Here is a 15,883-nt window from a genome sequence, read left to right as displayed (position 1 = left end):
GTGTCTCTTGTGTGCACTCTGTACCTCTAATCTGAGCACCTGCATACACAGTACCACTGCGTTTCAGAGATGACCACAAAAACAAAGCATGTGTTCTCTGCCCTCTAGAAGTTTGTAGTAAATAAGACAGACAAAGATGATCTACAAATAATGGGGCCAGAAGGGAAAATAAGGGTGTAAATAATAGTAAGAATGTCTGGATGAAGTGTCAGTAAATAATTTGAATGTAAATTAGTGCTGAAGATGGGTATAAATACATAATTACTAAGGCTGTTGTCTTCAAATGTCTTGGAGCTGGAAATTAATCAGGGGGAACTTCCTGGAGGAGGTGGTATTTAGAAGGTTTTGAATAAATAAAAAGTTATAGTTTGGATTATAACCTCTTCCACATGTGAGCCCATTGTTGGGTAGGGACTGTCTCTATATGTTGCCAATTTGTACTTCCCAAGCGCTTAGTACAATGCTCTGCACACAGTAAGCGCTCAAGAAATACGATTGAATGAATTAATGTCTTCACTTTTAATATGGAGACAGTGCTTGAAGCAGGAGGTCTTCATAAACTAAACCACAGATTGGTAAATTCTGATATAAACTTTGTCGCTGACTTTGCAGATTGTTCTTGGGAAAGTTACCTAACCTCTTTGGGAATCAATTTCCTCATCTAACCTACCTAGCAGGTTTACTGAGTTATAAAAATGATTGTAAAATACTGGGCACTCCTTGTTTCTTCCCCTCCCACCCTCTCTCTCCCCAGTAGAGTGTGTTTATTTAGGTTTTTCTTTTTTCCTCTAATTGGTCTAGGTTATAGGAGGCAATGTTACAATTCATTTAGCTTAATAGCCTGTAGGGGGAAAGAGTGAATGTCTTCGATCTAGTGGTGAAAATTGCAGTGACCTTACTGCAGGAACCTGAAAACCCTTTGCTGCCTTTTTTTGAGGTTTCAAGGTGATTTTTTTTAACACTATTCTCTTCTAAAGGTAGAGCATCAAAAGCATTCTGATGACATTTCTGACAAAAATATACTCCTAAAGGAGAGCTTTCTAAAATTCCTATTTCCCTCTGAATGAAATGCTTAGTACAGTCCTCTGCCCACAGTAAGTGCTCAGAAAATACCATGGATTGAATATGCAGCTAGTGGTTGCTTGTTGGTACACTTATCTACTTTCAAATAAACCTGAAGCTTTGATGTCTGGATTGGTTTTCAATTCTAAGTGATGTCATTAGTAAAATTGTTTGCATCTAATGAAAAAACCCTGGGTCATACAAAACATCCCCCCAGCATAACTATTTAGCAATCTTTCCCCCCAGTTAGTTTAAAAACTTCATAGCTAAAATAATCTTCTTTGCCTGCCATTATGCCCACCCAAAAATGAAATAAATACAGAATCAGAGAGCGCATTCTACCCTAAATGGAATACCAGAGGAAATGTAGGAGATATTTTTTTTCTGCATGGGAAAAGTATAGATAATAATAGATCCCCCTATACCTGTATGAGGATTTTTTTGTTGTTGTTGTTGAACCTATTCATAAATGAGTGAGTAGAAGGAGTGTGTAGTGAAGCTCTCTAGGTTTTCAGATGACACTAAACTCTTCTGGCAGATAAGAAAAAATTGCAGGGGGATTTCAAAACTGAATGAGTTTAACAGAAATGTGACTGATCATTTTCAAAGTAAGCAAATAAATGATAATGCATTCAGAAGGAAAAAATCTACTCTTACAAGATGGATTCTGACTCAGTGATCTTGGATTGATTGTTTACTCATCTTTCAAATTATTGGTCTAATGATAAAAAACAACAAAATGCTTTGGGAATGAAAAATAAAACAAATGACAGCTGATGTACTTGGAATATTGCATGTAGCTTTGGAAACCTTGCTCTAGGAAGGATGTATTAGAGCAATACACAAGCAAAATCAACAGTGATTGGGAACACTTGAAGGAGAGTCTGAAAAGTCTGAGGAGGGGAGTACTTGAAGTTCACAAAATCATGAAAGATGTGGACAGGTTGAGCATGGTAAAGAACTGTTTGTACATATGTTACTCTATTTTACTTGTACATATCTATTCTATTTATTTTATTTTGTTAGTATGTTTGGTTTTGTTCTCTGTCTCCCCCTTTTAGACTGTGAGCCCACTGTTGGGTAGGGACTGTCTCTATATGTTGCCAACTTGTACTTCCCAAGTGCTTAGTACAGTGCTCTGCACACAGTAAGCGCTCAATAAATATGATTGATGATGATGATGAACTGTTTACCAAACCATACCACAAGATTATGGGGGGAGCGGTACCTATTGAAACTAGAAGGTGGGATTAACTGTCATTAGATGTACCTTCCAAAAATATCAGTAGGTTCAAGAAGGTATAAGCTAAATTCCCAGGCAAATAATCCTCACTGGGTTACCCAAAGGAAAGTTCATAGGGATGTGAGTGGGTACATGGCTAGCCATTAGGACTGTTAGACCCTTCAATAACTAGATTTTATTGAACACCTACCATGTCACCATGGGAAGGGAACATGTCTACCAACTCAGTTATACTGTACCCTCCTAGTGTTTAGTACGCTGTTCTTCACACAGTAAGCACTCAATGCATTTGATTGATCACAGCACTGTCTAAGTTTGTGGGAGATTACAGTAGCCATGATCCCTGGTCTCAAAGAACTCACAATCTGATGGATTTTCTCAATTGGTGAAACCGGGGGTGCTTGCTGGCACAGACCATGCAAAGAATAATAATGGCATGAAGTTCTTACTATGTGCCAAGTACTATGTTCAGTGCTGGAGTAGAAACAAGATAATCAGGTCAGACACAGTCCCTGCCCCACATTGGGCTTAAATAGGAGGGAGAACATATATTTTATCCCCAAGTTACAGATGAGAAAACTGAGACAAAGAGAAATTATTATTTGCTCAAGGTCACGGAGCAGTGAACTAATGGTCAGAATTAACAGTCAGGTTTCCTGACTCCCAACCCTATACTCTTATCCAATAGACCACTTGATGGGGAAAGTCCCTGCATCCAGGGCAATCAAGGAATAAAGGAGAGAGGAGGTTTAGACAAGGTCTGAGGGGCAGCTCTACAAAAGTCCTGATAACCGTGATTGTAATAGGTTCCCAGGCACAATAATGGCCAAAGTCAATGTTGAAATAATATTATGGTTAGAATGCAAAAGGGAGATTTTAAATCATACCATAAAGACTGATTGCTTAATTACAAAGCTCCTACCACATACTCAGGCCAAATCCTCTTGTTAATGATGTGCATATAGCTTTAATTCTATTTGTTCTGATGATTTTGACACCTGTCTACATGTTTTGTTGTCTGTCTCCCCCTTCTAGACTGTGAGCCCGTTGTTGGGTAGGGACCATCTCTATATGTTGCCGACTTGTACTTCCCAAGCGCTTAGTACAGTGCTCTGCACACAGTAAGAGCTCAATAAATACAATTGAATGAATGAATACTCAGGCCAAGTCCTGCCCCGCAAGCAGATGTGTACTTTACTGTAAGGCTATTGTTCAGAAAAAGAATAGAATCAGAAATACCAAAAGTCAATCCTTATGTCCCTGAACTATTTTACCACAAGTATTGATTGATCCCTCTCAGGGTCACACCTAGAGTTTCCAGTACTCTACCAGTCTTGGCTATGGGAAGGAGAATCAAGCAGAGGTATACCCATTCCATTCCTAGCTTGGCCAGTGGCTAGCGAGTGGACGGCAATCTGCTACAAATCAAAACTCTCCTGTGCTGGGCAGCAGCGGCAGGGGAGGGAGTCGAGGGCAGAGACTCAAATTTACTGCGCTGAAGGAGGCAATGGCAAACCACTTCCACATTTTTACTAAGAAAACTCCATGGGTACACTACCAAGACAATTGCAGATGGAGAGTGGGGCATACTGGGAGAGATGTGTCCATGATATCGCTATGGGTCGGAAACGATTTGACGGCATAAGACAAGACGATTGAGCCAAGAAACAAAAGTCTTACCATGTCAGAGCTTCATCTGACAAAGTCCAAGGTAGATAGGAATAGGACAGAACAGCAAGAAGAAAGAGATTTTGTCTCGAGTAATTGCCCATAACAACTTAGCACCACCCAGAAATTGGTGCATTTTTTTTCTCTCAGCAGAGAAAGAAAACTCCTTTCAAAGTCCCAAGTGTTTCCTGGTATACAAATATCTGTTTTACCTCTCTAGTTGATTTTAGAGAGGGAACATGTCTACCAACTCTGTATTGTGCTCTCCCAAGCATTTAGCACAGTGCTCTGCACACCGTAAGTGCTGAATAAATACTATTGGTTGATTCTGGGAAATGTAGACAACCATTCCTTTTGCTTCTTATATCATGCAGATTTTCCCTTCACAGTAATTCCTTTTCCAGGTGTGATTAGAGTTTGATAGCATTCTTGCTCTGGGGGACACTAGTGATCATTTTCCTCTCTATGTCTCTTTCCTGATCCTTAAGTGATAAGGGCTTTAGGAAATAGTCCTGTCCAGAATTTCGACGGTAAATGCCAGATAATTGGCATATAACACTTTGAAGATAAATTGGCTGATATGGCCTGTTAGAACAAACAACTTACAGCACTTAATCCCCCTCTCCCCCCTCCCCCTCATCCCCCTCTCCATCCCCCCCTTCTTACCTCCTTCCCTTCCCCACAGCACCTGTATATATGTATATGTTTGTACATATTTATTACTCTATTTATTTTACTTGTACATATCTATTCTATTTATTTTATTTTGTTAGTATGTTTGGTTTTGTTCTCTGTCTTCCCCTTTTAGACTGTGAGCCCACTGTTGGGTAGGGACTGTCTCTATATGTTGCCAATTTGTACTTCCCAAACACTTAGTACAGTGCTCTGCACATAGTAAGCACTCAATAAATACGATTGATGATGATAATCATCTCCCAAGTGTCCTAGCTGACTTCCAGTCAGTGATATTTGAGTCCTTATTGTGTGCAGAGCACTATACTAAGCACTTGGTAGAGTAGAATACAGCAGGTACATTCTCTGCCCACCAAGAGCTTAAGGTGTAGAGGGTGAAGCAGACACTGAAATAAATTATGGCTATAATTCAGTAATTATAACTGAACTTCTGGTTCAGTTGTTTGTTTTGCTGAACTTGCCCCAGAAATGTGTGCCTCTGTATGTTGTTGTTCTCCTGCTGGGAGTACAGCGATTTGTGACCCATCAATAGTGACTCCATTCCAACGAAAGGACACAAGGGGTGGAAGCCAGTACACCTCTCTGTGCTTGTTACCTCATTTGTAAAATGGGGATTGAGAGTGTGAGCCCCATGTGGGTTCAACCTGATTAACTTCTATCTATCCAGTGATTAGAACAGTACTTAGAACAAGTTCCATAATTATTAATTATTATTTTTAATAAATAATACATTTATTATTTATGAGAAGCAGCGTGGCTCAGTGGAAAGAGCACAGGCTTTGAAGTCAGTGGTCATGGGTTCATATCCCAGCTCTGCCAGTTGTCAGCTGTGTGACTTTGGGCAAGTCACTAAACTTCTCTGTGCCTCAGTTACCTGATCTGTAAAATGGGGATTGACTGTGAGCCCCCTGTGGGACAGTCTGATCACCTTGTAGCCTCCCCAGTGCTTAGAACAGTGCTTTGCACATGGTAAGTGCTTAATAAATGCCATTATTATTATTACTTATTTCAGTGTGGCACCCAGGAGGGGATCTGGAGTGAATGATGATCTAGGGAATTAACTTTTCCACACATGAGATAGAACACTATGCTGATATGATATTCAATGTATAAAATGCAAAAGTGAAAATAATTTTAGTCAATTGCCTTGAATATAATAATGATAATTGTGGTATTTGTTAAGTGCTTACTATGTACCAGGCACTTTACTAAGCACTGGGGTGGATACAAGCAAATTAGGTTGGGCACAGTTCCTGTCCCACATGGGGCTCACAATCTCAATCGCCATTTTACAGGTGAGGTAATTGAGGCATAGAGAATAATAATAATGATAGCATTTATTAAGCATGTACTATGTGCAAAACACTGTTCAGGTTACAAGGTGATCAGGTTGTCCCACGGGGGGGCTCGCAGTCTTTATCCCCATTTTACAGATGAGGTAACTGAGGCCCAGAGAAGTGAAGTGATTTGCCCATGTCCACACAGCAGTCAAGTGGCCGAGCTGGGATTAGAACTCATGACCTTCTGCCTCCAAGATCCGTGCTCTAGCCGCCACACCATGCTGCTTCCCCAATTTATTGACTGTGTCTAACTTGACTAACTCGGTTCTCTCCTAGATCTTAGAACAGTGCTCTGCAGACAATAAGCACTCAATAAATATAATTGAATGAAATACAATATTTAAAAATCTGCTCTTCGTGGAACTATAATGTGGCTCCATGCAGTGAGCTGCTCCCAGATTGCTCTGTCCCTGACCAAGAGCTTGGGACTAAAACCATGAGTCCCCATAGTTCATGTTTCACAGTAGATCCCTGGAAATCTGTCACCTAAGAACTGGAGAACTCTACTCTGTTGGGCTAAGGGGGTGGTGATAGGAAGGGAAAGGGAAGGGAAAGGGAAAGACAGAAAAGCGCAGTAATTTATCAAATTACTGCCAGGATTAGTTTTTTTTACTGTAAAATTACTTCTTCATGAAAAATGATTGAGGAGCCTCCCTATAAACAACCTCTATTTTTATCACATATATAAAAAGTGGCACCCCTCCACCTAGATCTTGTGGCTACCTGAGGACCACAAAATAGGCTGTTACTGCCTAAGACATGAATTGTCCTGACTCCTCACAGAGAGGGTAAATTGTTCAAAGTTAAATTTATGACATCTGATTTCATTAACAGTTTTTCCCTTGTGGTAAATTAGTGAAGTTCCCTCATTCAAAAACCTGCTCTGAACACCTTCCCTTTGGGTTTAAAATCATTGAAATCATTAAAATATCTATTCTATTTATTTTGTTAGTATGTTTGGTTTTGTTCTCTGTCTCCCCCTTTTAGACTGTGAGCCCACTGTTGGGTAGGGACTGTCTCTGTATGTTGCCAACTTGTACTTCCCAAGCGCTTAGTACAGTGCTCTGCACACAGTAAGCGCTCAATACGATTGATGATGATGATTGAACAAAAATTACTTTCCTATTGGACTGTCATCAGTCAACACTATTTGAGAACCTACTCAGCACAAAGCACTTCACTAAGCACTTAGAATAATAATAATAATAATAATAATAATAGCATTTGTTAAGCGCTTACTATGTGCAAAGCACTGTTCTAAGTGCTGAGGTGCTGAGGAGGATACAAGGTGATCAGGTTGTCCCACGGGGGGCTCACAGTCTTAATCCCCATTTTACAGATGAGGTAACTGAGGCTCAGAGAAGTTAAGTGACTTGCCCAAGGTCACACAGATGACATGTGGTGGAGTTGGTATTCGAACCCATGACCTCTGACTCCAAAGCCCATGCTCTTTCCACTGAGCCATGCTGCTTCTCTCAGAAGGGTGTGAGAGAGTAGATACGATCCCTGCCTTCAGGGAGTTTACAAATCAGTGGGGGAGACGGACACTAAAAAGCACTACAGGATGGGAGAAGCAACAGAATATAAATACATGCACATAATTGCCACAGGGGTGTTGGTACCCAGTACTTGGGTGACAGGGAAGTTTTGTTGCCGAATTGTACTTTCCAAGCGCTTAGTACAGTGCTCTGCACACAGTAAGTGCTCAATAAATGTAACTGAATGAATGAATGAAGTGTTGGAGTAGTAGAAGGTGGGTAATAGGGTTGAACGATTTACCCCAGGAAGGCTTGGTATGGATGGCTGCAAAGCCTTAAGTAATATCCAGCTAATATCCTCTGAGTTCCTAGTTCTGGCAACCAAGTATTCCACGTAGACATTGGTCCTATTCCACACTTCCTGAATCAGAAAGATGATGGTTTTATATAATGTTAGAACACTTCTACATTTTAGTGCCAGAAGTCAGGGCTTGTGGTGAGTTGACACCTGAGTTACAATTCCAATCCAACTGAGTTACTGCGTAGCCTTGGGCTTTGGGTTTAGATTGCAATTTGCCCATCTGTACAATCAGCATTACATTTACTTTCATATTAGTTGCTTGAAGAGAGATAATATGTGTAAAGCAGGTTTTACTGCCAAATTCTGACTCAATTTGCTACCAGTGCTGATTTCATATTGGTTTAAGGAGACCTCCCTTATGGATAATTTATTGAGAGCACCCATAGCTCTTAACATCTACCAAGAAAGGGAATTGCTTCTAACTACATTATAATAAGCCATGCGCACAAGCAGAAGATATTTCATTTTTGTTTCCTCTGATTATGGGGCATGGGTGACTTGAGCTTTAAATTTCTTCTGCCCAAGGCTAAAATCATTCTGGAACAAGATGGCCTCACTTAAATCTTTTTGTTTTAATTAAAAGTTATGGCCTAAATCTCCATTCCCTTCCTACTCCTTTCTTTATTTTTAGGGAAGAATACCTGATGTTGGAAAAAACAGTTTTCATTATGTTCTCCCTCTGTTTCCAGGCCCTACCGCTTTTTTGAATAGTCTATTTTTGGAGGACTCTAACTGAGTACCTCAAATACTAGGGCATATCCTCCCATATATGTAAATCTATACTTTGGGATATTTAAGATTTTTTTTTTTAATGGTGAGTTTTTTTTTTCAAGTATGTCTATTCAACTGTAAAGAGGGGTGAGTGATTGGAAATTCTTCCAGCTGGATATGTGTAAATAAAGACCCTTTTGGACCAGTGGCGTTTGCAACCTGCAGCACCTGATCTGATCATCAATTCTGGTTCTTGGGCCAAAAACCACCCATCTTTTGAATGCCAGGTGTTTGGTTAGACTCTCTGCTGCTGAAGTCAGGTCACCGCTATGATCTGAATGCCCACCCCCAGATAGATGGATGGAGAGCAGAGGGATGTTAAAACAGGGCTCTCCAACATCATTGACACTGCTCAGGATTTTTCAAATGACTGGGCTGGGAATGCAGTGATGCTGAGTAATCTAACCTTGATGAACATCACTTGTTTAATGCATTCATTCATTCAATTGAATTTATTAAGCGCTTACTGTACTAAGTGCTTGGGAAGTACAAATCGGCAACATACAGAGACGGTCCCTACCCAACAAGGGACTCACAGTCTAATGTTTACCAGTTCCTGCCGGGGCTATTTCTCTTAACACACAATTTCTCTATAACACACAATTTCCCCCAAGAACACAATAGCTCTATTGTAGGCAGGAAATGTGTGGTTTTTTGTCGTATTGTACTCTCCCAAATGCTTAGTATAGTGCTCCACACATAGTAAGTGCTCAATAAATGCAACTAAAGGAATGAGCAATACAGACTGTGCTCTGATTTACAACACTATTGGTTCCTGAAAAATTATGTCTTACATGTAAATATGGTACCAGGTTTCTCATAGAAAAAAATGTTAAAAATGATGGGGGGTTGGTTTCTGATTTTAAGTTGGATACTACGTGCTTATCAAAACTACTGAGAATTGGGTAATCATTTGATTATAGATGGATAGTAAAGCTCCACGAATGTTTTATATTGTCAGAAGTTCCCAACTAGGATGGCTGACTTTTACTTTCCTTCCTGGTGAGTCGCGAAGCTTTTGTAAGATCTAAGGAGAGAGAATAGAGGATTTGGTATACAAATGCTTAAAAATGCCACCACTTTCATATTATTATTATTGTTACATTAGAGGGCCTGTCATTGAGGGGAAAAGAAACATGATTCCTACTGTGTTCTGGAATAGTGATGCTATTTTCAAAACAAAGAGCATTGCCACGGCCCTTAAAGTCCTTTCCTTTTTTTTAAATAACAAACCACCAATTGAATCTTCCTAACACCCTTGTGTCGAGACCTTTTGCTGTATTCCACCCCCAGACCTTACTGTCTCTGTAGCTGCTTTAAATGCCCTGGGTGCATCTTTCCAGCTTATTGCTTGACTTGGAGGCTTCACTACACCATGACCAAACTGTAAAATGCCATTGGCACATTATTTGGGGATTAGATGAATCCTTGAGGAGGGGTACATTCGATGAATGAAACATTGATCTCTTCCCTAACCAGCAGTGATGAAGGTGGATGGAGAAGCAGCGTGGCTCAGTGGAAAGAGCATGGGCTTTGGAGGCAGAGGTCAATGGGTTCAAATCCCAGCTCTGCCACTTGTCAGATGTGTGACTTTGGGCAAGTCACTTCACTTCTCTGAGCCTCAGTTACGTCATTTGTAAAATGGGAATTAAGACTGTGAGCCCCCCGTGGGTCAACCTGATCACTTTGTAACCTCCCCAGCACTTAAATGCACATAGTAAGCACTTAATAAATGCTATCATCATCATTATTATTATTATTATTATGTAAAGTTCTCCATTCCTTCCTCTCTTCTGCAACAATAATTGACTTCACTTATGTCATAGTCCCTGATTCTTACTCTTTTAGAAAAGGCCTGACATGGCTGGATTAACACAAGGGATCTAAAGGCTATGGACCTAGGCCTTGGGATAAGGATGCCTTTAAAAAGCCATAATACAGAACCCCAGCAGGCTCCATCAGAAGCCACCTTCAAGAGCAGCTGGGTCAAGAAACTGAGGTTCCCGACCCTTCAGGTGGGTAAATATGCTGCTGCAGAAGCGTAGCTTTCTTCTTCCAGCCCTGAAGTCTTCTCGTCCACCTTCCCCCACCTTCCCACCAGAAGCTGCCTCCACCATGTCCACTTCTGACCCTGAGCATTTTCCAGCCCCCAAATGTTGACTACTGCAGCAGTCTTCTCCTGGGGCTCTCTTGCCTCTGGAAACTTAGGCTCAGTTGTTGCACTTTAGCTAGGCTAAGTTGTCAAGGGCACTGTGGAGTGGCTCTTTTGGTTTCCTTCCCTGCTCTTCTATGTGTGAGGACCAATTAAACTGGTCATCCCAACCTGAGACAAACCACTCTGGAAATGTGGCTTAGTGGAAAGAGCCTGGGCTTGGGAATCAGTGGACATGGGTTCTAATCCTGACTCCACCATGTATCAGCTGTGTGACCTTGGGCAAGTCACTTCACTTATCTGTGCTTCAATGGGGATTAAGACTGTGAGCTCCATGTGGGACAACCTGATTACCTTGTATCTACCCCAGTGCTTAGAACAGTGCTTGGCACATAGTAAGCGCTTAACGAATGCCATTATTATTATTATTATTACTACAGGCCCAAACCCTTGCCTTCCCATTAGTAAGGCAGGGATGGCAGGGAAGGTAGGCCAGCAAAGCCTCTGGTCTAGTGTCATTCATTCATTCATTCATTCAATCGTATTTATTGAGCGCTTACTGTGTGCAGAGCACTGTACTAAGCGCTTGGGAGGTACAAGTTGGCAAGTTGGGTGTCATGACCCCAGTAAAGGAGAGAGACCATAGGCATCTGGAAACCCTGAAGGGGTCCTAGAAGTAGCATGGCCTAATGGATAGAACATGGGCTTGGAAGTCAGAGGGACCAGGGTTCTACTTCCGGCTCCACCACTTGTCTCTCTTGTGACCTTGGGCAAGTCGCTTCACTTCTCTGCGTCTCAGTTACCTCATCTGTAAAGTGGGGCTAAAGACCGCAAGCTCCATGCAGGACACGAACTTTGTATCTACCCCAGAGCTTTGAACAGTGCTACTACTGTTTGTACTACTTACACATAGTAAAGGCCTAACAACTGCCATAAAAAGGGTGTGTCCAGTCTGAAGAGAGTTGAAATAGAAATCTAGAGAGGTGAAGATCTTCCTCTGGGTGATGGCTCCCAGTGGGCTGGTCTCCACCCCTGGCTCTGGGCTGGCCTCCTTACTTAAGTTGGGCTGTGCCAATTGAGGAGGTGGAGTCTGGGTGTAGCCACCAGATAGACAGGCAAAGAAGCTGATTAAATATTCAGTCCAATGAGTCTTGCTTCATCCCCCACAAACAGTACACAGTGTTGAATACTAGGTTTGCTGGGAACTTGTCTCTGACACTCCATCTCTCCTCACCAGAGCCTCCTCTACTTCTGGGGTAGCAAGCTGCAAGACAAAGCGGGGCTAGGGAGAGAAGGAGGAGGAGAAACACACGAGGAAACATAATTTTGCCACAGCTAGGACAAGTGATCAGTGCCCATGCCCCTCAGTATAGCAGGGGAACTCCCCTTCTGCACACGAATCCCCCAGGCAAAAGGACAGCTGGTCCCAGCCGGCCTCTTCTCTTTTGTTTCTACCAATGTTCTGGCTATCAATAAATCAGTGGTATTTATTGATTGCTCAAGAGTACACACAAGAGTCAGTAAACATATTCCTGGACCATTAGCCCTCTTTATTCCAGTGAAATCCCTGCACAGAAAAGGTACTAACTAGTGTGGGGAACCCATCAGGGACAAAGGAAAGCAAGTGTGAGGGAAGGGGCCTGACAGAGTCCTGACACAATCCAATGATGATATCCACCTCATTTCATCATATGGTGCCTTGGTTTCCATGATGCAATTACAGCATGTTTTACACAAAGAGTGTTCTGCAAAATCGACTGTCCTTGAGGCCAGTAGGGTGGCTTAAACCTGTCCTGAATGCAGATGATACTTTTGGAGTTTTTGTGATACGTTCTTTTACAATACCAGTGTCTCAGGGACCCTGTGATGATATTCCCCACTCTAGACTGTTATATCATTGTGGGCAGGGAATGTGTCTGTTCATTGTTGTATTGTAGTCTCCCAAGCACTTAGTACAGTGCTCTGCACCCAGTAAGCGCTCAATAAATATGATTGAATGAATAAGTGATGATATTTGTCAGGTTGATTTTCTGATTTAAAACTGTTAAATGTGTCCTGTTCTGTGGTCATTATAAATGATGTGGTTTCTGTCCTTCTGTTTGCAGCTTCTGCCATTTTAGATTGTTGACATGTCTACCCTCGGGAGTTTCGATGGTTTCCAGCCAGTGGCTCTGAAGCAAGATGGAGATGACCAGCCATCAGAAAGAGACCATCTTTCTGTAAAAGAGGATGATCCTCTCAAGCCTTCAAAGTCAAACCGAATTACAAGACAGCCAAGCATCACTGAGACAACACTCTACCCAAACCCTTACGTCCGACCATATACCTCGAGGAAGTACTTTGTTACCCGGGTAAATTAGACTTCTGATCTTTGTTTCCTAAATAACAGCAATACATCTGGGGATGGGCAATTGAAATTTTATGCTGGCTATGGATCTTTCGATTGCTCATCATCATTATCAGCTGTGTACCTACTGATTTTTGAAGCACTGCACTAAGAATTTGGGAGTGTCACAACTGAAACAAGACCCAATCATTACCCTTTGGGGCTTACGATTTTAAGGTCTGCGAGTATGTTTCTGGGATTAAAGTTTGATCTCTTGCTTCCTGGTAGTTTAGAAAAGCTTACAGCATGGCTCAGTGGAAAGAGCACGGGCTTTGGAGTCCGAGGTCGTGGGTTCAAATCCCGGCTCCACCAACCGTCAGCTGTGTGACTTTGGGCAAGTCACTTAACTTCTCTGTGCCTCAGTTACCTCATCTGTAAAATGGGGATAAAGACTGTAAGCCCTCTGTGGGACAACCTGATCACCTTGTAACCTCCCCAGCACTTAGAACAGTGCTTTGCACATAGTAAATGCTTAACAAATGCGGTCATTATTATTATTATTATTTTTATTACACATTCTTGTCATGATATAATAATAATAATATTGATGGTATTTAAGTACTTACTATGTACCAGGCATGTATTAAGGCCTGGGCTGGTTACAAGCAAATTGGGTTGGACACAGTCCCTGTCACATGTGGGGCTCACAGGCTAAATCCCCCATGTTACAGATGAAGTAACTGAGGCACAGAGAAGTGAAGTGACTTGTTCAAGTCACATAGCAAAGTGTGAGAGGTGGGATTAGAACCCATGACCTTCTGACTCACAGGCCAGTGTTCTATCAACTATCCCCGATTAGTCCAAAGAGTATGAAAGTTAAATGACCTAAATCCATATGAATGGAAAGTGTTTAAACTGGAAATAGTCATACCCTTAAACAAAAAATAACAACTGATTTCTCTTTTTTTGGAAGTTTCTAAACTGTCCTACAATCATAAATATGCCTGTTACTGTAGTATCCCATTGCAAAATTGAGATTTTAATTGCACTTATGTCATTAGTAATTTTTTTTGGCAGAGGTTTCACTGGAATAAATAGGGCAAGTAAATTACTTTTTGTATTCTTTGCAAATCAATTTAAAAATTGCTTGAGCAAGGTATAATTATGAAATGGGCTTCCAAAGATAATTTAGAAAGCTACTGACACCTACACAAGGGAATTTCCTTGAATGACTTCAACTGGTGTGAAGAAATATAGGAGGCAATATATCATCAGACCCAGAAAATAAATCTTATCATTTTTAGGAGTTATTAAAGGTTGTCTAATCGCACATGAGATCAACAAGTAGGACTAAGAATTTGGTTAGGGAGGATGGTGAGGGAGCATTGTAAAATCTCAAGCTATGGCAATAAAAAGAAGTATTGTAGACCTAGAGGAAAAAGCACAGGCCTGAGTATCAGGAAACCTAGGTTCTAATCCTGGCTCTAGTGCTTGCCTTCTCTGAGACCTTGGGAAAGTCATTTAACTTTTCTGTGTCTCAGTTGTCCAGTTTCCTCATCTGTAAAATGGGGATTCAATACCCATTCTCATTCCTATTTAGACTGTGAGCCCTGTTTGGGAGATGGCCTGATTATCTCATATGTACCCTGGTAATCTACCATAGTATCTACGTAGTAAGCCCTTAGAAAATATCACAATTATCATTAATAAGAATCCTTTAAAATTAGAGCCACGGAGAAAAATTCAGAAGCTGTTTAGAAAAAAGAAGCAGGGTTCTCCAGGCATCCAAACAATTGGGATCTCACTTGCATGAGGTCTGAAATCTGAAATGAATATTTTGCAAGAGAAAGGTCATTAGTGGAGTGCAAGACTGCCTGCTGACTTGAAAGTTGTGTCATTTCATAATGCAGATAATTATTGGAGAAATCTTTAAGGAATGTACCCTGAGCCTCATAGGAATGAGTTAGCCATACCTAATATCACTGAGAACCAGGCATAACCAAACTCAGTGTCTGATAGGGATATGGGGGAAAAAGAGTTTTGTCGGGTTAGAGATGTTAGGGATTCTCCGTCGGTCTACTATTTTTTTTTTTTTTTTTTGCAATTTTCGATATTTGAAGTTAGTGGAGGACATGGTTTCAAGGAACATATGCAGGCTCTCTGCACACCCCCCCCCCAAAAAAAAAAAGCTGTATAGTGCTCCTCACGTTATTGTTGGATTGTACTCTCCCAAGAGCTTAGTACAGTGCTCTGCACACAGTAAACACTCAATAAATATGATTGAATGACTAGAAAGCCCTCAACAAATACGATCGAACGAATAGTAAGCCTTCAAAATCATTGATGATGACTCAACAGGCTAGGTCATTTAAACTGTCTTTTCTTTTTTGTGGCCTCCTGATCAATAAGGCCAAGTGTAATTGACCATAATTGCTCAAGCCCATGATAGTTGCTTTTTAAACAGTATTAACTGGGCAAGTAGTGCTGGAGATGCCAATTGGAGGGAATACATGTAAATAAAGGTTTGCCTAACCCCATTGAGCTTCTTAAAGGGCACCCATTTTTGTATTGCATTATTTTGGGACAATACAAATATCCAGTTAGAAATCATGGGCTGAGGAACCATGGCTTGTTTCGTCTGCTTTTACTAGATTTGTGTTGATGAGTGGGGAAGCTATGAAGTGAGAGTATGCATTGTCTATATACAGTTTTTTTAAAAGAAAACCAGTGCCCATTTCAAACTGAGTTACTCGATAATACATTTGGAAGAGTAAGGTAAGGAGAGTGAC

The 15,883-nt window shown here is 41.1% G+C and overlaps 1 protein-coding gene across 1 annotated transcript in view; it reads left to right on the top strand.

The window, feature by feature from the left end:
* Nucleotides 1-15,883, top strand: part of TPRG1 (tumor protein p63 regulated 1) — a 117,495-nt gene that overhangs the window by 8,031 nt on the left and 93,581 nt on the right. The window contains exon 2 of the mRNA XM_038749735.1: nucleotides 12,874-13,119. Within this exon, the coding sequence (XP_038605663.1) occupies nucleotides 12,898-13,119 (222 nt within the window). The 5' untranslated portion in view covers nucleotides 12,874-12,897. The remainder of the gene's footprint in view (nucleotides 1-12,873; nucleotides 13,120-15,883) is intronic.

The sequence above is a fragment of the Tachyglossus aculeatus genome, chromosome 7 (genome assembly GCF_015852505.1).
Source record: "Tachyglossus aculeatus isolate mTacAcu1 chromosome 7, mTacAcu1.pri, whole genome shotgun sequence".
Lineage (NCBI taxonomy): Eukaryota > Metazoa > Chordata > Mammalia > Monotremata > Tachyglossidae > Tachyglossus > Tachyglossus aculeatus.
This window is presented reverse-complemented; position numbering and strand designations above follow the sequence as displayed.